General features: G+C 37.3%; 1 protein-coding gene across 1 annotated transcript in view; it reads right to left on the bottom strand.

Moving 5' to 3' along the window:
* Positions 1 to 20,952, bottom strand: part of LOC5576036 (serine/threonine-protein kinase NLK) — a 276,399-nt gene that overhangs the window by 245,292 nt on the left and 10,155 nt on the right. The window contains 1 exon segment of the mRNA XM_021842628.1: positions 17,415 to 18,377. Within this exon segment, the coding sequence (XP_021698320.1) occupies positions 17,415 to 17,620 (206 nt within the window). The 5' untranslated portion in view covers positions 17,621 to 18,377.

Here is a 20,952-nt window from a genome sequence, read left to right on the forward strand (position 1 = left end):
ATTGCAATTTACGCTTGTTGTGATGTATTTGAATTGTAAAAATTATATCTACGATGTTTTTCATGAGATATTATGAACATTGGCGCTAGAAAGGAGGGGTACAAAGTGAGGAAGGGTGTCAATATAGGACTCAACCCCCCCCATAAATTTGAACATTTTGAAATACCAAGTGTAAATAGTGGGCCGGTCTCAACGAGATTTACTCCTTAGCACAAACGCTGCTATTGAAATGGGCCAGAATGTTGTAAAACGAATACTTGACCATTATATAACATTTACAATTCATAATGAAGATGAAAAATTGAAAACTCCTCAAATTCAGGGATAAAGAGCTTATGACTGCAAAAGATACCGAACAGGAATCAAGAAAACAAAACCAATTGGGCATCAAGAGATAAGAGTTATTATTAGTATTACTTATGTCTATTTGAGTAGTTTTTTGCTTTTGACGAAAAAATACCTCAGAGAACACTGAACATTTTCTGAGATGCTATATCTAAAAGTTTGTTTTGGAAATTCTTCGTAGCATTACGACTAGTATTGTTGCTCGAATTACTGTATCTTTTGTTTCACAATTTTCTCCAGAAAATTTATTATACATTAATTCAAGTATTTATTCAAAGTTCTCTTCAGGTATTACTGCGAAGATTTGTTCAGGAGTTCATATAGGATTTTTTTATGAGTTTTCTAAGGAATTCGTCTAAGAATTTTATTTAAAATTTGACTTACAGTTTCCCTAAGGAAAACTCCCGAAATTACTTCAGAGATTCCACCAAAAAAATGTTGTGTCCTAAGGCTATCGACATGGATGGAAACAACATCTTCTATGGCAACAAAACGGGCACGATCGGCTTAGGCGGCATCCATTTATTATGTAACGCTAAAATTTGAAATTTTCGACCCCCTTCCCCCCCCCCCCACCGTAACGCTTTTTGTATGGAAATTTTTAAAATTTTGTATGAGTCGTAACGCTTGAGCCTACCCCCTCCCCCCCTTCGAGCGTTACGTAATTTGTGGATGCCGCCTTATCAGATTTCTTGGGTCCGAGACATCCAGTCAACTATCAATCATTGCAGTTGAGTTACGGCATGTCGATAGTCTAGCAATTTATGGTTCTTCATCGGGCTTCCGAAGGATTCCGTACAAAATTTCCGTTTAAGAATTCTCCGCGAATTCAAACAGTAATTTCTTCAGAGATCCCTTTACTGACTGTTTCAAAATTTTTGTTTAGGTTTTTACGATATTTCAACTAGGAATTTTGCTTCAGTAATAACTCCAAATATTTTTCGAAAAAAGGCAGTAGGCGTTGACCGCGAACGGTCGTGTTTTGTTTTGCTCCATGCTTTTTTTCGTGCTCTTGTTTCCGCGACGTTGCCGGTGAATTGGCTGGTGCTACGCCATCCGGATTATAATTCAGAAGTGAAAATTGGAAGAACTTCGATATTAAATAATGTATGAACTTTTCAGACGCGTTTAGTGTAATATTCTTTGGCTGGTTCTAATTGGTTTTGATGAGATTCGTGCGCCCACGTGATTTTTTTTTCGCTTGAGGCTGCGCTTGTTTTCCGGCCGACGCTACTACGACACCCGGACGAAAAGTTCCGAGAGTATAAGGCAAATGTGTTAGTGAATATGCTAAGTGGTTACGTTACATAAAAAATTTTAAAGTAAGAATTAGAAATAATAGTGATAAAACATGCACGCAATGTGGTCAAGCAATGACAAATGGCACAAATGGTATGCGTCACATGGAGAAGCAATTGGATGCCACCCAAATGAGAAGAATAAGAAGAAGGGAATTGATTGCTGATTGGAAGTGACAACAACGCCGCCTTGGATGGATTTTGGTGAGATTGTTCTGATTACATATTTATTTGAACCTAAACATTAAATACGCGCCAGTTTCAAAGTAAAAATCTTTGAAACAGGAAGTTTGTTTGTATTATCATTATCCATTTGATAACGGTAATGCATACATGCGGGGCTTGTTGCTAGTGAAAGTGACTTCTGAATGGACGTGTCTCTCCAGCCATTCTGAAATGGGTCACCGGATCTGCAATAGTGCTATCACCTTCTAACTCCCGGACTAAAGCTTTTTGCAAAAAATAACTACATTTTTGCAGAAAACTTTTTTCCATAATACCACTGCCGGACAGTGGGGGTTAGATGGATCACACACACACACACAGTAATAACTCCAAATATTTTTCTTAAGATCATTTCAGGAATACCTTTAGATATTGTTTGTGAATTTTCCCAAATGAGTCATCGAAAAAATATACCGAAAAATTGGGTGCTAAGGACATGTGGGGTTTTAAGGGATTGAATTTCTCTATTAAAGTCGAAAGTCGATACATCAATCATCTGAAATGCTTAATTTGTTCGGAGGATCGTGAGCTGCATTACATGATTAATTAATATATTAATATAAAGTATTCTTGATTCTAGATGTTGATAGCGTTGCAAATTTTTTTCGTAGGAATTTTCAGGGCTTATATCTACAGAACTATGTAACAATATTAAGAAAAATATGTGAGTAATTGAATCCTTTATCCAAACCTTTCCCTTATCCAAACTCCCAGTGTCTACTTGTGGAAGTGCAGAGGACTCCTCGGCTTCCGTAAAGCAAGTAACACGTCAACATTTCCCTACAATCCCTAAATTGACCTGCATTCGGACGCAGCCGGCGCCGGTATTGTTTATTATAATAATGAGTGCACCAGTACTTACACATTGAGGATGCTACTGATCCCGAGTAGTGTCTGTTGGTTCCCTGTGTAAGTACAGCTGTTCTTGCAATAACGGAGTAGCATCTGCGGGCGGTCAATCATGCTCATGCAAATGTTTGCGTCAAATACTGGAGTAGAAGTGAAATTCTGACAATCAAAACGTGATATTGAATGGATTGATAAAAAAGATAGAAGATCTAAACATAAAATCAAAATTTTGTTACTAGAACTTCTTAACAATAGCAAAATTTGAAGTTTGGAGATCTTACGAAAGCTAAATATGATATGCTAATGTTAATCTAGTGGTATATGTTAGACAACAGATCTGAATGATATCTAAAGATTACTCCTGGAATACCATTAGCATATCACATTTGGCTTCTGTAAGATCTGTAACTTCCTTAGCTCAGTGGTTAAAGTCCGCGGCTACTAAGAAAAGCCATGCGGAAGGTGTCTGGGTTCGAGTCCCGGTCGGTCCAGGATCTTTTTGTTAGGAAAATTTTTTTGACTTCCCTGGGCAATGCCATCGTACTTTGCCACACGATATACGAATGCGAAAATGACAATTTTGCCAAAGAAAGCTCTCAGTTAATAACCATGGAAATGCTCATTGAGCTTGAGCTTGATTGGCCGTCCGTGGTTGCTACTCCAGTATCGCCAGATCAGCTGCACTTACACAAGGAACCAACCAGATGACTGCTTGGGATTAACAGGCACCCTCAGTGTATAAGTGCTGGTGTTCTTCTATTTTTAGGCAACAATGGTGCCTGCCACGTCAGAAGGCAGACCAATGAGGGGAAGGGGAAGGAATTGATGATGCATTCAACTGGCTCCCACGGTTGACCGTATATACCACTGTGTCAATGCCAGTTCATGCGGGAAGGGTGAAAGGGTGGGGTAATTTTTATGGCAGAGAGGCTTGCTGGTTTGGTGAACAGACTGCCTATGTATCAGGCGTAAAGGAAGGCATGCTATAATGATGAACGAATGGAAGCGCAGGGAAACGGTTTATTTCTGTCCGTCTCGGGTTCTAGCAAATGCTATGAACTGTGATAGATAGAGTAAGGTGGGGCAAAAGTTCGACCTTAGTGGTATAAGCAAAGTTTCCAGGAAAATAAAAGCAGATGAAACAAAACAAATACCATATGTAGATTTCAGTAAATTTGAAAAATTTTCCGTGGGTTTATACATGGGTTGAACTTTTGCCCCGCTATGGGCCAAAAAATGATTCTAACTATTTATGAAAAAACTAATACACGTCAAAGCATCCTTATGATACGCCCTTACATAAAATATTGAGCAATATTTTATTTTCATTTGGTTCTATGCATCGAAAGTTTGACCAAATATTACAATATTTACGTCGAAAAACAACAAATAGCCATAACTTTTCCAAATCTCAATCGATTTTTATAATATTTGGAGTGAAAGTCTCTTATTTTTTTTTTTTTTTTTTTTTTTTTAAATTTCTTTATTAGTATCATTCCAATCATTACATTCATTTCTTATAATCTAGGTGTTCTGTGTTATTAGACAACACTATCATCCTAATTTGGTAAAACAAATTTAAGATTTAATTAACATTTTGTTAACAACATATTACATTTCATTTGCCGTAGCAGTTCAGTTTTTTTTTACAGGTGAGTTGATTTCACCTGGTTATAAGAGAAAAAAAAAACGTTTTTAATATACTTAACCTAACTTAACCTAAACGTATAACGCATTAATCGTGGCAATAGAAGATTGTAACGATTTTTGCCTGAAATTATTAATGATTGTATTTGACATTTGTTCCAATGTTTCAACATTGGATATCCTATGTAACTCATTGGTACTATACCAAGGAGGAAGCCTCAGAATCATTTTCAAAATTTTATTTTGAATTCTCTGCAGAGTTTTCTTCCTGGTATTACAACAGCTAGTCCATATTGGTACAGCATACAACATGGCTGGCCTGAAAATTTGTTTGAATATCAAAAGCTTGTTCTTAAGACAAAGTTTTGATTTTCTATTAATAAGGGGATAGAGACATTTTACATATTTGTTACATTTGGCTTGAATGCCCTCAATGTGATTTTTGAAAGTTAAATTCTTATCTAGCATGAGCCCTAGATACTTAACTTCATCTGACCAATTTATTGGAACCCCTCTCATCGTGACAACATGTCTACTTGAAGGTTTCAAATAAAGAGCTTTTGGTTTATGTGGGAATATTATTAGTTGAGTTTTGGAAGCATTAGGAGAAATCTTCCATTTTTGCAAGTATGAAGAAAAAATATCCAAACTTTTTTGCAATCGACTACAGATGACACGCAGGCTTCGACCTTTGGCGGAGAGGCCTGTGTCATCCGCAAACAAAGATTTTTGACATCCCTGAGGTAACTCAGGTAAGTCAGATGTGAAAATATTGTATAATATTGGTCCCAAAATGCTGCCTTGGGGAACACCAGCTCTTACAGGAAGTCTTTCAGATCTGGAGTTCTGACAATTAACCTGAAGTGTACGATTTGATAGATAACTTTGAATTATTCTAACAATGTATGTTGGAAAATTAAAGTTTTTCAATTTTACAATCAAACCTTCATGCCAAACACTGTCGAATGCTTTTTCTATGTCTAGAAGAGCAAGACCAGTAGAGTAGCCTTCAGATTTGTTGGAACGGATCAAATTTGTTACACGTAAAAGTTGATGAGTGGTCGAATGTCCATGGCGGAATCCGAACTGTTCATTGGCAAAAATTGAATTTTCGTTGATGTGGGCCATCATTCTGTTCAAAATAACCTTTTCAAAAAGTTTACTGATGGAGGAAAGCAAACTGATTGGACGATAGCTAGAAGCTTCTGCAGGATTTTTGTCTGGTTTTAAAATTGGAACAACCTTAGCATTTTTCCATTTGTCAGGAAAATATGCTAATTGAAAACATTTGTTAAATATATCAACTAAAAATGATAAGCTACTTTCTGGAAGTTTCTTGATGAGGATGTAGAAAATTCCATCATCGCCAGGAGCTTTCATGTTTTTGAATATTTTAATAATAGTTCTCACTTCTTCCAAATCAGTCTCCCAGGCAATTTCGAAAACGTTCTCTTGATTGAGAATATTTTCGAACTCCTGAGTAACTTCATTTTCAATTGGACTAGTAAGTCCTAAATTAAAATTGTGCGCACTTTCGAACTGCATAGCAAGTTTTTGAGCTTTTTCGCAATTAGTTAGTAATAATTTGTTTTCCTCTTTCAATGCCGGTATTGGCTTCTGAGGTTTTTTCAAGATTTTAGATAATTTCAAAAAGGGCTTAGAGCCAGGGTCCAATTGAGAAATTTTGTTTTCAAAATTTTTGTTTCTTAATTGAGCAAAACGTTTCTTGATTTCTTTCTGCAAATCCTGCCATATAATTTTCATAGCAGGATCGCGAGTGCGTTGAAATTGCCTTCTCCTCACGTTTTTAAGACGGATCAAGAGTTTAAGATCATCGTCTATAATCACGGATTCAAATTTTACTTCACATTTTGGAATTGCAATGCTCCGGGCTTCAACAATGGAATTTGTTAAAGTTTCAAGAGCATTGTCAATATCAAGTTTAGTTTCTAAAGAAATGTTAACATCAAGATTAGAGTCAACATACGTTTTATATATATTCCAGTCGGCTCGTAAATAATTGAAAGTGGAGCTGATAGGATTGAGAATCGCTTCTTGGGATATTTGAAATGTAACAGGGACATGATCAGAATCAAAATCAGCATGAGTAACTAATTGGCTACAAAGATGACTAGAGTCGGTTAAGACCAAATCAATCGTAGATGGATTTCTAGAAGAGGAAAAACATGTGGGGCTATCAGGGTATTGAATTGAGAAATATCCTGAAGAGCACTCATCAAATAAAATTCTGCCGTTGGAATTACTTTGAGAATTATTCCATGACCGATGTTTGGCATTAAAGTCACCAATTGTAATTGTAATTGCTCAATCCACACCCTGGCAGACAATTATCCGCCCATCTAGACACGGGCTGGGTGAGGACCTACCTAGCCTCCCCCGTTAACATGTCCTATACCGTTTAGGACACCGGGATCTTCCACAAGCAGGCGCCGGAATTAAAGCGGTCCCACAAGCTTCAGATACATTAAATAGATTTAGTCCCTCTGGCACTAAACCGAATGGCGCCCTCCGCTTCACCACTAGTACTGCTTCCCCACACGCCAAGCACAATATCGAAAGTAGTGCGTTGTATAGCAAATACAGTACACCACCTCCGACACTATGCCAAATGTACAGGAAAAACAGCACCAGTAAGAAAGCGGAAGGCGCACCACTCGGTTCAGTGCCAGAAGGACTATAAGTATAACGAAGAAGAAACGAAAAGATAGTAGAGTTGGTTCGGTTATTTGATTGCTGAAACGAAAAAAAACAGAAAAAACAGAAACAAAGTGTTAACATTAAAACGGGGTTTTATAATTGATAAATGTATCGATAGTTTCTCATCTGTTACGTTTCCTTATCGTAGCGCTGTCGATTTTTCCATCTCCAGGGTGTTCGTCTCCGCTCGAGCAATGAGGACCATGATGAAATGAGAATATAAAAATGTGAGCATTAGTGTTGATCTAGTAATAGATTAATTTAAACTGCTTTTCATGTGCTAAGTAACTTGTAAACTCCTACTCAATTATGTTTTGTTGGCCTACACGTTTTATTTAGATACAATTTTTATTTAGAAAACTATTTGGATCCGAGATTTTAGGTGCAGATTGAGCATGTTTGATAAAACAAGCATCCTGTTTTCAGTTGAAGAATGTTCAAGAAGTTGATGATTCTGTTATTTATACTGGCTACATACAAGAATTCACTATTGATGTAATATATGGATATTGAAAGTTCCAACGCGCGATTATAATACTTCAGTTTTCGTGCTGTTGTATTGGTGTAAGTAGTGGGAAACCAATCAGTTTGGTGATTCTAACGGTAACAAATAGCAAGACGAAAGGAAAGTTGATAATCTATCATCATTATGATTTCAGTCCTAATTTCATGATCCGTTTAATAAATTCCGCGTATGATTCGGCAATTTTAACAATTTATACATGTGTATTCGAATAAAACAGACTACGGGCATTTATTACCTGTTGCAAGGTTCCTAAGTGATCAGATATTTATCATTTTCTACAGCCTAATTTAATAATACCTACATTGGGTTGTAACAAAAATTTGATCTTGGGATGTTGATTTGCCTCCTAATCATAGTTTCGACAATAGTCACATGCTTACTATCCCTTATGGCAGTGTTGTTGATTCTATTGTCTATCGCTCATCAGTTTCGCGCCACCCGGCAGGGACTTGGTCCTATGTACCCAATACTCTGCTGTGTCTTAACTTCACGCAATACATTCTGTAGATGTGTGATACAGTTTGCGGAATATTATGATTTATCACTTCGTTCAGATGGAAAATTCTGTTATGGTACCATATTCACATATCAGATAACTCCCACCTGGAACGATGTAATACATCGGAGACATGTAGATTCAGATGTATGTAGACGATCTATGCCTAGTTCGGCTCTGATCGACAGGCAATCAGTGTATTCAGTTTTTCAACTAGCTTGAAGCGATGAACGTATCAAGACAAGCTCTCCACTATATCTGCTAGCAATCACCGGTCGTCGATAGACATTTCGGTTCTTTTCTGCTAAAGAAAGACCCGATTGTATGCCAAAGACTATGGCTCATGCTTTTCAATACAGCTGGAAAAACAAGAACTACACCCAGCACCAAATAGTACGTAACTATGAGGCGGACCGGAAGGTTTGATAAGCAATCCCCACCAATTATTCCATGACCGATGTTTGGCATTAAAGTCACCAATGACAAAAAATTTTGACTTATTGCGAGTCAATTTACGCAAGTCAGTTTGGAGCAAATTAACTTGCTGCCCAGAGCATTGAAAAGGCAAATAGGCAGCTATGAAAGTATATTTACCAAACTGTGTTTCAACAGAAACACCTAAAGTTTCAAAAACTTTAGTTTCAAATGATGAAAACAGTTGATGTTTTATACGCCTATGAATGATGATTGCAACTCCCCCACATGCCCCATCAAGTCGATCATTACGATAAACAAAAAAGTTAGGATCTCTTTTGAGTTTAGATCCAGGTTTTAAATACGTTTCGGTAATAACTGCTATATGCACGTTATTAACCGTTAGAAAATTAAACAGCTCGTCCTCTTTACCATTCAGAGAACGAGCATTCCAATTTAAAATATTTAAATTATTATTTGGATCCATTAGAAAAACGTAATCCAATAACAATTTGATTAGTAAATTTTACACCAACCTGGACTGCTTCAGTCATAGTGGTGGCTTTGAACATTGCATCAATCATGAGATTCAATTGTTCAGTTAGAAAATTAAAATCAGAGGCAGACATATCATCTGACGATTTCCTATTGGAATTTTCGGTAGACGAAGAAGCGGGGTAGGAGTTACCTGTGGCGGTAGGGTTTTTTCCATTTGATTTGAAACAAGTAGAACGGGTACTCATGGAACGAATAGGGGAAGAGTTCAAATTACCTGCTACGATATCGGCAAAGGATTTACCGTGGGTAGATACATTCGAAATTGAAAGATTCGAACGGCTACCCGACGGATTAAAATTAGTTTGTGAATGAGCATGATTATGATCTTCCTGATGGGTATGATTCATGATCAAGCGATCGTTAACTGAAAAATGAGCATTGTTCGATACTCTACCAGGCAAATTCCGGAAACGACCGTTATCGTAACGGATATTATCTTTCATCTGCCTGGCACGAGCCTCAATGACCCTTTTGCGTGAAGGACAATTCCAAAAATTGGACTTATGGTTAGCTCCACAATTACAGCATATGAATTTGGTGGTATCTTCCTTCACTGGACAAACGTCTTTGGCGTGAGAAGAACCTCCGCAAATCATGCATTTAGCATCCATGCGACAATTTTTTGTACCATGACCCCACTTTTGGCACCGACGGCACTGAGTGGGGTTCTGGTAATTTCCTCCAGGTTTCTGGAAATGTTCCCATGTCACACGGACATCAAACAAAAGTTTTGCTTTTTCTAAAGCTTTAATATTATTTAGTTCTTTTTTGTTAAAGTGAACTAAATAAAATTCTTGAGAAAGCCCTTTCCGAACAATGCCAGATTGGGTTCTCTTTTTCATAATGATTACTTGGACTGGGGAAAATCCAAGTAAATCATTTATTCCATTTTTGATCTCTTCAGGTGACTTATAGTCACGTGAGAGACCTTTCAAGACAACTTTGAACAAACGTTCAGTTTTGTCGTCATAAGTAAAAAATTTGTGCTTCTTCTCTTCAAGATGTCTGAGAAGAAGTTCACGATCTTTAAGAGTTTCCGGCAAAACGCGACAGTCTCCTTTCTTTGCGATTTGGAAGGAAACCTTGATTCCCCTAATGGAGTTCAAGATCTCCTGCCTAAATCCCCCAAATTCGGAACAACTGACCACGATAGGCGGCACTCTTTGCTTCCTCACTTGAATCAAAGAGCCTGGGCTAGAGGCTGCTTCGATTTGGTGCTCGGAAAATTTGTCTAGAGCATCGAACTGATTGCTCATTTCGATACAATTATTCATTTCGCCCTTGGAAGAAAGTTCGCATTCCGGGGAAGCGTCCTTTCTTCCATTCTTGCCACGTGTAGTGACAGTTTTAAAACCCACTTTTTTGGAAGGAAGTAGTGAATTCAGAGATTCACCCTTCCTTTTGTTAGTTGTTGATACCATGTTTAGTTAATAAACGAGAAAGACGTGACCTTCGAGAGGTTTTTTCCCTAGACGGTGTCCAAGAAGGATTACCACCGCTAGCTTTCGCCAACGGGTCCAACGAAAAATCGAAGGCACGGGTCCAAACAAGGATCGTAAAGGGATCAATATTAGAAAAAATAGTACTGAAAAGTACTGTTTTAGTAGCACTGAAAAGTACCGTTTTTAATTTTAGCACTGAAAAGTACTGTTTTTGTAGCACTGAAAAGTACTGTTTTATTGCTTTAGGTAGTTTTTAAGAAAACTTCCAAGAGCAGAGAGAATTCGTGTACGCACAGCACGAAGGTACGATGCGCACTGTGAAAGTCTCTTACTTGATAGCATTCGAACCACCATGACATTTCTAAGTTTTGATTTGATTTGAGCTAGAAATCTTAAAAATAAACTCTTGCCCCACTCGAACTTTTGCCCCACTTTACTCTACATCAACTGTGATATATTAAGAGTGGTAGATAGAAGCAAGTGAAAGATACAACTACAAAGTACGAGGAAAGGGACGGGCCTGGGATTGAACCCATGACCTTCTGCTTATGAAGCAGAAGCGGTAGCCATTAGACCACCAACCCCGTCATTAATAACTATGGAAGTGCTCATTGAACACTAAGCTGAGAAGCAGGCTCTGTCCCAGTGAGGACGTAATGCCAAGAAAAGGAACAGCGATCTATGCGTTACATCTGCAAACGATCAATTTTGCTATGAATCAGAAGTTCCAGGAATAACATTTTGATATTATCTTTAGATCTTGTATCTCTTATGTCAATCAATCCAATATCACGTTTTGATGGTCCGTATTTCGCTGCTGCTGGGGTTACTGCTCGAAAGCTTATTACTATTACTATTATTAGATACTTTATAGTTACTGGCATAAAAAAGTGACCAAATTACTAAAAAGTGACTCGCTACCAGCCCTGCTCTCCACCGCTTCTCGCCCATCTGTTTCCCCGATCGGTAAGAACGTAGGTATATGAATGATGTCGTCATTGCCTTTTGCGAGCAAATCTTCGGTGACCGTTTCCCAGATGCGGAGATGTGTGCGCAGAGAGCAGCGGTAAACAAAGGATTGTGACCCGTCAGTGCGCATCGTACCTTCGTGCTGTGCGTACACGAATTCTCTCTGCTCTTGGAAGTTTTCTTAAAAACTACCTAAAGCAATAAAACAGTACTTTTCAGTGCTACAAAAACAGTACTTTTCAGTGCTAAAATTAAAAACGGTACTTTTCAGTGCTACTAAAACAGTACTTTTCAGTACTATTTTTTCTACTATTGATCCCTTTACGATCCTTGTTTGGACCCGTGCCTTCGATTTTTCGTTGGACCCGTTGGCGAAAGCTAGCGGTGGTAATCCTTCTTGGACACCGTCTTGGGAAAAAACCTTTCGAAGGTCACGTCTTCTTTCGTTTATTAATTAAACATGGTATCAACAACAAACAAAAGGAAGGGTGAATCTCTGAATTCACTACTTCCTTCCAAAAAAGTGGGTTTTAAAACTGTCACTACACGTGGCAAGAATGGAAGAAAGGACGCTTCCCCGGAATGCGAAGTTTCTTCCAAGGGTGAAATGAATAATTGTATCGAAATGAGCAATCAGTTCGATGCTCTAGACAAATTTTCCGAACACCAAATCGAAGCAGCCTCTAGCCCAGGCTCTTTGATTCAAGTGAGGAAGCAAAGAGTGCCGCCTATCGTGGTCAGTTGTTCCGAATTTGGGGGATTTAGGCAGGAGATCTTGAACTCCATTAGGGGAATCAAGGTTTCCTTCCAAATCGCAAAGAAAGGAGACTGTCGCGTTTTGCCGGAAACTCTTAAAGATCGTGAGCTTCTTCTCAAACATCTTGAAGAGAAGAAGCACAAATTTTTTACTTATGACGACAAAACTGAACGTTTGTTCAAAGTTGTCTTGAAAGGTCTCTCAAGTGACTATAAATCACCTGAAGAGATCAAAAATGGAATAAATGATTTGCTTGGATTTTCCCCAGTCCAAGTAATCATTATGAAAAAGAGAACCCAATCTGGCATTGTTCGGAAAGGGCTTTCTCAAGAATTTTATTTAGTTCACTTTAACAAAAAAGAACTAAATAATATTAAAGCTTTAGAAAAAGCAAAACTTTTGTTTGATGTCCGTGTGACATGGGAACATTTTCAGAAACCTGGAGGAAATTACCAGAACCCCACTCAGTGCCGTCGGTGCCAAAAGTGGGGTCATGGTACAAAAAATTGTCGCATGGATGCTAAATGCATGATTTGCGGAGGTTCTTCTCACGCCAAAGACGTCTGTCCAGTGAAGGAAGATACCACCAAATTCATATGTTGTAATTGCGGGGCTAATCATAAGTCCAATTTTTGGAATTGTCCTTCACGAAAAAAGGTCATTGAGGCTCGTGCCAGGCAGATGAAAGATAATATCCGTTACGATAACGGTCGTTTCCGGAATTTGCCTGGTAGAGTATCGAACAATGCTCTTTTTTCAGTTAACGATCGCTTGATAAGGAATCATACCCATCAGGAAGATCATAATCATGCTCAGTCACAAACTAATTTTAATCCGTCGGGTAGCCGTTCGAATCTTTCTATTTCGAATGTATCTACCCACGGTAAATCCTTTGCCGATATCGTAGCAGGAAATTCGAACTCCTCCCCTGCTCGATCCATGGGTACCCATTCTACTAGTTTCAAATCAAATGGAAAAAACCCTACCGCCACAGGTAACTCCGCTTCTTCGTCTACCGAAAATTCCAATGGGAAATCACATGACATGTCTGCCTCTGATTTTAATTTTCTAACTGAACAATTGAATCTAATGATTGATGCAATGTTCAAAGCCACCACTATGACTGAAGCAGTCCAAGTAGGTGTAAAATTTACAAATCAAATTGTTATTGGATTACGTTTTTCTAATGGATCCAAATAATAATTTAAATATTTTAAATTGGAATGCTCGTTCTCTGAATGGTAAAGAGGACGAGCTGTTTAATTTTCTTACGGTTAATAACGTGCATATAGCAGTTATTACCGAAACGTATTTAAAACCTGGATCTAAACTCAAAAGAGATCCTAATTTTTTTGTTTATCGTAATGATCGACTTGATGGGGCATGTGGGGGAGTTGCAATCATCATTCATAGGCGTATAAAACATCAACTGTTTTCATCATTTGAAACTAAAGTTTTTGAAACTTTAGGTGTTTCTGTTGAAACACAGTTTGGTAAATATACTTTCATAGCTGCCTATTTGCCTTTTCAATGCTCTGGGCAGCAAGTTAATTTGCTCCAAACTGACTTGCGTAAATTGACTCGCAATAAGTCAAAATTTTTTGTCATTGGTGACTTTAATGCCAAACATCGGTCATGGAATAATTCTCAAAGTAATTCCAACGGCAGAATTTTATTTGATGAGTGCTCTTCAGGATATTTCTCAATTCAATACCCTGATAGCCCCACATGTTTTTCCTCTTCTAGAAATCCATCTACGATTGATTTGGTCTTAACCGACTCTAGTCATCTTTGTAGCCAACTGATTACTCATGCTGATTTTGATTCTGATCATGTCCCTGTTACATTTCAAATATCCCAAGAAGCGATTCTCAATCCTATCAGCTCCACTTTCAATTATTTACGAGCCGACTGGAATATATATAAAACGTATGTTGACTCCAATCTTGATGTTAACATTTCTTTAGAAACTAAACTTGATATTGACAATGCTCTTGAAACTTTAACAAGTTCCATTGTTGAAGCCCGGAGCATTGCAATTCCAAAATGTGAAGTAAAATTTGAATCCGTGATTATAGACGATGATCTTAAACTCTTGATCCGTCTTAAAAACGTGAGGAGAAGGCAATTTCAACGCACTCGCGATCCTGCTATGAAAATTATATGGCAGGATTTGCAGAAAGAAATCAAGAAACGTTTTGCTCAATTAAGAAACAAAAATTTTGAAAATAAAATTTCTCAATTGGACCCTGGCTCTAAGCCCTTTTGGAAATTATCGAAAATCTTGAAAAAACCTCAGAAGCCAATACCGGCATTGAAAGAGGAAAACAAATTATTACTAAGTAATTGCGAAAAAGCTCAAAAACTTGCTATGCAGTTTGAAAGTGCGCACAATTTTAATTTAGGACTTACTAGTCCAATTGAAAATGAAGTTACTCAGGAGTTCGAAAATATTCTCAATCAAGAGAACGTTTTCGAAAATGCCTGGGAGACTGATTTGGAAGAAGTGAGAACTATTATTAAAAAATTCAAAAACATGAAAGCTCCTGGCGATGATGGAATTTTCTACATCCTCATCAAGAAACTTCCAGAAAGTAGCTTATCATTTTTAGTTGATATATTTAACAAATGTTTTCAATTAGCATATTTTCCTGACAAATGGAAAAATGCTAAGGTTGTTCCAATTTTAAAATCAGACAAAAATCCTGAAGAAGCTTCTAGCTATCGTCCAATCAGTTTGCTTTCCTCCATCAGTAAACTATTTGAAAAGGTTATTTTGAACAGAATGATGGCCCACATCAACGAAAATTCAATTTTTGCCAATGAACAGTTCGGATTCCGCCATGGACATTCGACCACTCATCAACTTTTACGTGTAACAAATTTGATCCGTTCCAACAAATCTGAAGGCTATTCTACTGGTCTTGCTCTTCTAGACATAGAAAAAGCATTCGACAGTGTTTGGCATGAAGGTTTGATTGTAAAATTGAAAAACTTTAATTTTCCAACATACATTGTTAGAATAATTCAAAGTTATCTGTCAAATCGTACACTTCAGGTTAATTATCAGAACTCCAAATCTGAAAGACTTCCTGTAAGAGCTGGTGTTCCCCAAGGCAGCATTTTGGGACCAATATTATACAATATTTTCACATCTGACTTACCGGAGCTACCTCAGGGATGTCAAAAATCTTTGTTTGCGGATGACACAGGCCTCTCCGCCAAAGGACGAAGCCTGCGTGTCATCTGTAGTCGATTGCAAAAAAGTTTGGATATTTTTTCTTCATACTTGCAAAAATGGAAGATTTCTCCTAATGCTTCCAAAACTCAACTAATAATATTCCCACATAAACCAAAAGCTCATTATTTGAAACCTTCAAGTAGACATGTTGTCACGATGAGAGGGGTTCCAATAAATTGGTCAGATGAAGTTAAGTATCTAGGGCTCATGCTAGATAAGAATTTAACTTTCAAAAATCACATTGAGGGCATTCAAGCCAAATGTAATAAATATGTAAAATGTCTCTATCCCCTTATTAATAGAAAATCAAAACTTTGTCTTAAGAACAAGCTGTTGATATTCAAACAAATTTTCAGGCCAGCCATGTTGTATGCTGTACCAATATGGACTAGCTGTTGTAATACCAGGAAGAAAGCTCTGCAGAGAATTCAAAATAAAATTTTGAAAATGATTCTGAGGCTTCCTCCCTGGTATAGTACCAATGAGTTACATAGAATATCCAATGTTGAAACATTAGAACAAATGTCAAATACAATCATTAATAATTTCAGGCAAAAATCGTTACAATCTTCTATTGCCACGATTAATGCGTTATATGTTTAGGTTAAGTTAGGTTAAGTATATTAAAAACATTTTTTTTTTCTCTTATAAGCAGGTGAAATCAACTCACCTGTAATAAATCTTAACTGCTACGGCAAATGAAATGTAATATGTTGTTAACAAAATGTTAATTAAATCTTAAATTTGTTTTACCAAATTAGGATGATAGTGTTGTCAAATAACACAGAACACCTAGATATAAGAAATGAATGTAATGTTTGGGATGATACTAATAAAGAAATTAAAAAAAAAAAAAAAAAAAAAAAAAAAAAAAAAAAAAAAAAAAAAAAAAAAAAAAAAAAAAAAAAAAAAAAAAAAAAAGGATTGTGACCCATATTTTAGTGTACGACGTCAAATTGAGCACGCTCCCAATTACGGGTGGTGGACGTAGGTTGTGTCGAATTCGTCTGGAACAAGAACAAAGACATCCCAATCCAATCGCATCGCAAACAAGACGACCGCGTGCACTGTTGTTTTGATTGTGTTGCACATCTCATCAACACGTGTATTCCTTCCCTGCGGTTGGTTATCAGTCGGAACGGGTGGGAAGCTAAATCTACATTCTATCTCGCATGAGTGTACATGAGCTATAGCTATTATCATGGTACCGAACACTGCCGCATGGATGCTAAATGCATGATTTGTGGAGGTTCTTCCTAATAACGTCTGTCCAATGAAAGAAGATGCTAAAAATATCTAATGTAACAATTAGAGAGAGATTATCTCCTCTCCTTCAAAAATTTCAAAAATCCTAGGATAGTTTCGGAAAAAAATCAAAGTAATTCATGAGGAAATTACTGGAGGTACCGTTGGAGTGCTTAAGAATTCACTGGAACAAATTCTAAAAAAAAACTATAAGCATTCTAAAAAAAATCTGAAGGCATTTTTAGAAAACTGTACAGGATTCGATTCCGCAAAAAAATTTAAGAGTTCGCTGTATGAATTTCTGGAAGTATTCTTAATGATATTTCTGAAAAAAATCACTACAATAATTCCTTAAGCATTTCCTCGATGAAGCTGAGTAGAAATTCTTGCATATTCAATTGCATAGTTGCGCAATAGTATCTGCAGGGGTCTCTGGAATCTAATTCTAAAAATACCATCGTGTAGAGAAATGAATTCTCTAAACATTGCTGAACATCATAATCATGATGACACCAGCACACTCCAGCGGTCGAATTGAAGTTTTGGGGTCGAATTAGCTTCATTTAGTTTTACCAAATAAGAATAATAGTGTTGCCAAACACAGAACATCCAGATGTATTAAATGAATGTAATATTTGAAATGATACTTAGTAGAAATTTAAAAAACCTATTGCGATTACTCACCATACGACTCCGAAGGCTCCGTACCCGATTGGACGATCCGGCTGCACGTCCTGTGGGACGGCCGGAGGTTGATAGTAGGGTGCGGCCGCCGCCAGGATCGCTCCCTGTGGTCCGGCCGCACCAGCTGCTCCACCCTGTACCAGCGACATAGAGACACTCATGGAAACACCACGCGCTTGCCTGGTCGGTCCACCGACTGCCGCCATTCACGAACGCACACTAGCCCGGCTAACTCGTATATCTTCCTAGTTGCTTGACATGAGCCGCGCCCGAAGAACTCGATTAAATTCACGCACGCACAAAAATTATAACGAACAATTCACAATGATGGAACAAACAGAAAATGCACTTGAACAGACTTGTAATACACACTTTACGCCTCAATGGGCTTCTTTCTTCTTGAGCAAAACTGTGCGTCACTTCGAAGGACAGGAACAACAATGAGCTACTCACAAACCGCGATAGAGATGCACGTTATACAATTGGTTACAATTAAATAATTACAAGGGAGTCGGTGAGACGTCTAACTAGGTGTCGTCTAGTCGGTCACGGCTGGGATTTGGGGTCGAGAGGGCGATTCGGAGGTCAGATCATGCATGCACGCACACGCACTCAAGCTCTAAATTGCTGCAGCTCACGGTTAGCTCATCACTTGCACGATGCACTTTTTCAGCAGCGTAAGGTAGGTAAGGGTAAGAAACAGTGTTTCCTTGATTCCACTAAACTTTTTCTTCGACGGTTGTTTTCCGGCTCTTTACAGCTTGGCGTGACGAAGGTTCATATACAGACGGGTGTACTCTCGGGGATGTTTTGAGTACTTTGCCAGCAGATGGTTGATTTCTTCACGGTTACAGATAATACCGTAGAAGTCGTATCGAATAGAATGGGGGCGAATCAAGTTGGCAGATGTGCAGCTTTTGTCGGGAGTTGGCCGGGATCGATTGTCCGTGGAGAGGGAGGATTCTGGAAAGATATAATAAAATTTTGGATGATTAGACAAGTGAATAAAGTGCTAGAATAAGCCAATTAATTCCTTAATATAATTGCTTTCTAGCTTCAATACAGGACGAATGAGTGTCATAAAAATAGGAACTTCTAAGACCTGATTCCAGGAAAAAGTATGATTCGTTTGACATACGATCATTTGGTATATGTTCGTTTCGTATTAAAATGCTCATCCTGTGATTCCTCCAATAATTTCGCTCGGGTTTCGTCCAAGATTTCCGTTTAGGGCATCATCAGGAGCTCAAGCATTTCTCCAGAGATTTTTCCACTGGTTTCTCAGGACTTCCTTCAAAACAATTTCTTCAGAAATTTTCTTTAAGATAGCTCTAATACACAACCCCGCCTTTAGACGGGGCACACTTTGGGATTTTGTGTATTTTTTCGTAGCTCGGAAATTAAAATGATTTTATTTTTGGCTTAAACGTTGACTTATAACGCACATATAAGAAAAACATTTTATGACTTTTGAAACTTTTTTGTATGTTTAAAATTTGATAGAAAAATTGTATTCTTATATGGTAGGCGTTAAGTCAGAGTAAACCAAGTGACATTTTTCATATTTAGAGAAAAATTGGTTCAAAGTCTAACGCTCTGTAATTTTTGAACTCGTTTAAATTTTGGTACAATATTTCTACACATCTTTGCGTTACTTTCAAACAATATAATGTGAAGTGATAATCATGAAAAATCATAATTCAAACCTCCGATAGAACGATTTTTGGATGGACTATGGGCACTTGGTCCACTCTGACTGAACTAAAGACCACCGTTTAGTGAGTTGGTTCACTCTGACTGAACAATTTCTAGGAAAATAATAATCATTTAATGCTTGCATGGTCAAACTGGATGCATATCTCTAAGATAAACAGATTATCAAGGCCCTTCGATACCAGTATCGTAAATTCTTCAATAATCCATATCAGCAGTACCGAAATCAGTTTCATTACGAAAGCTTGAAAATTAAAGTTTTGCAGAGTCAGGGCATTGAAGACCAGAAATATTCAAATATGCGTTCAGTCAGAGTGGACCAAGTGAAAATCTTGATTACCGACCAAAAAATACTGTTCCAATAAGCGGGTTCTAGGGCATTCCATTTATACACCATAGAATTACCATAAACTTCTATCAGACTCTGAAATTGACTAAAAAAAGTGCAATAATTAATCAAATTATTGCTTACCAACACTTGGTCCGCTCTGTCTGCACAGAAATTGTTGCAATTTCTGACCACCGAACCAAATATGTTAATTGATCGAAAATCAAAATCAAATTAAGTAATATTTATAAATTTCTATTGATGGACAAGTAGAAGAATCAATCGATGTCGAAAAATCTGACAAATCTCTTAAAATGTTTTCAGCGCATTCTCCAGCGCGCTGATCATTTTTGCTGTTACGGTAATATGCACTTGGTCCACTCTGACTGCACACTTTTATCGATTAATATTGATCATCCAAAGTAAATCTATTACATATCTCTCGCAGTTTACAGCATTCATCAAATTCGATTAAAGTGAAACGGAGGTAAAGTAATTTCGCATATAACATACAAATGTCTGGAATTCATTTAACGTGTACTATACAAATTTGTACGTTTTATATTTTTCTACTATCAACCTATTAGCTTGATGGTATTAAAATAATATCAAACCTGTTTTTCCGTTAATTACACGGAAAACAAAAATATTTCCAGAAAGATATTAAAAATGTAATGTTATCAAAAGTACCGTAAAAACTTGATTTTTTATTTTTGCCAAAAATCAGTAACCAGGAGAGGTTTCAAGAAAAAAAGAAAAATAATAGGGATGTTCAAAAATAAAAATTATAAAAATCAAAAACCAAAATTCATAGATTTGCGAGTAAAAATAAATCATTGCCCAAAACGTGTTTAGAATGATTTAAGATAACTAAAAATGATATTTAGACCGGAAATAAAAATTTCGGTATTAGAGGGTTAATTACTCCACAGATTCATCCAGGGAGTTCTCCAAAAAAATTTCAAAAGTTTTTTTTAGAAACTATTTTGATAATATATAGTAAATCTAATAATGACCAGTGATGAAACTTCAGTAAAACTTTTTTCTAGGCATTACGTCCTCACTGGGAGAGAGCCTGCTTCTCAGCTTAGTGTTCTTAAGAGCACTTCCACAAATATTAACTGAGAGCTTTCTTTGCCAAACTTGCCATTTTCACATTTGTATATCGTGTGGCAGGTACGATTATACTCTATGCCCAGGGAAGTCAAGGAATTTTCCGTTACAAAAAGATTCCTGGACCAACCGGGAATCAAACCCAGACACCTTCAGCATGGCTTTGCTTGGTAGCCGCGGACTCTAACCACTTGGCTAAGGAAGGCCCCTTATCTTCATGCATTGTAGTACTGAGAAAAATGACTGGACGAATAACTGGAAAACAATCGGCCTATGAATGACGGATTTTTGTAGTATTTCCTGAACAATCCCTCAAAGAATTTATTCAAAAAATTCTGGAGAAAAAATACTTTGCAGATTTTCTTTCAAGAACTCCTGTAGGTA

This window comes from Aedes aegypti, chromosome 2 (assembly GCF_002204515.2).
Source record: "Aedes aegypti strain LVP_AGWG chromosome 2, AaegL5.0 Primary Assembly, whole genome shotgun sequence".
NCBI classification, from domain to species: Eukaryota; Metazoa; Arthropoda; class Insecta; order Diptera; family Culicidae; genus Aedes; species Aedes aegypti.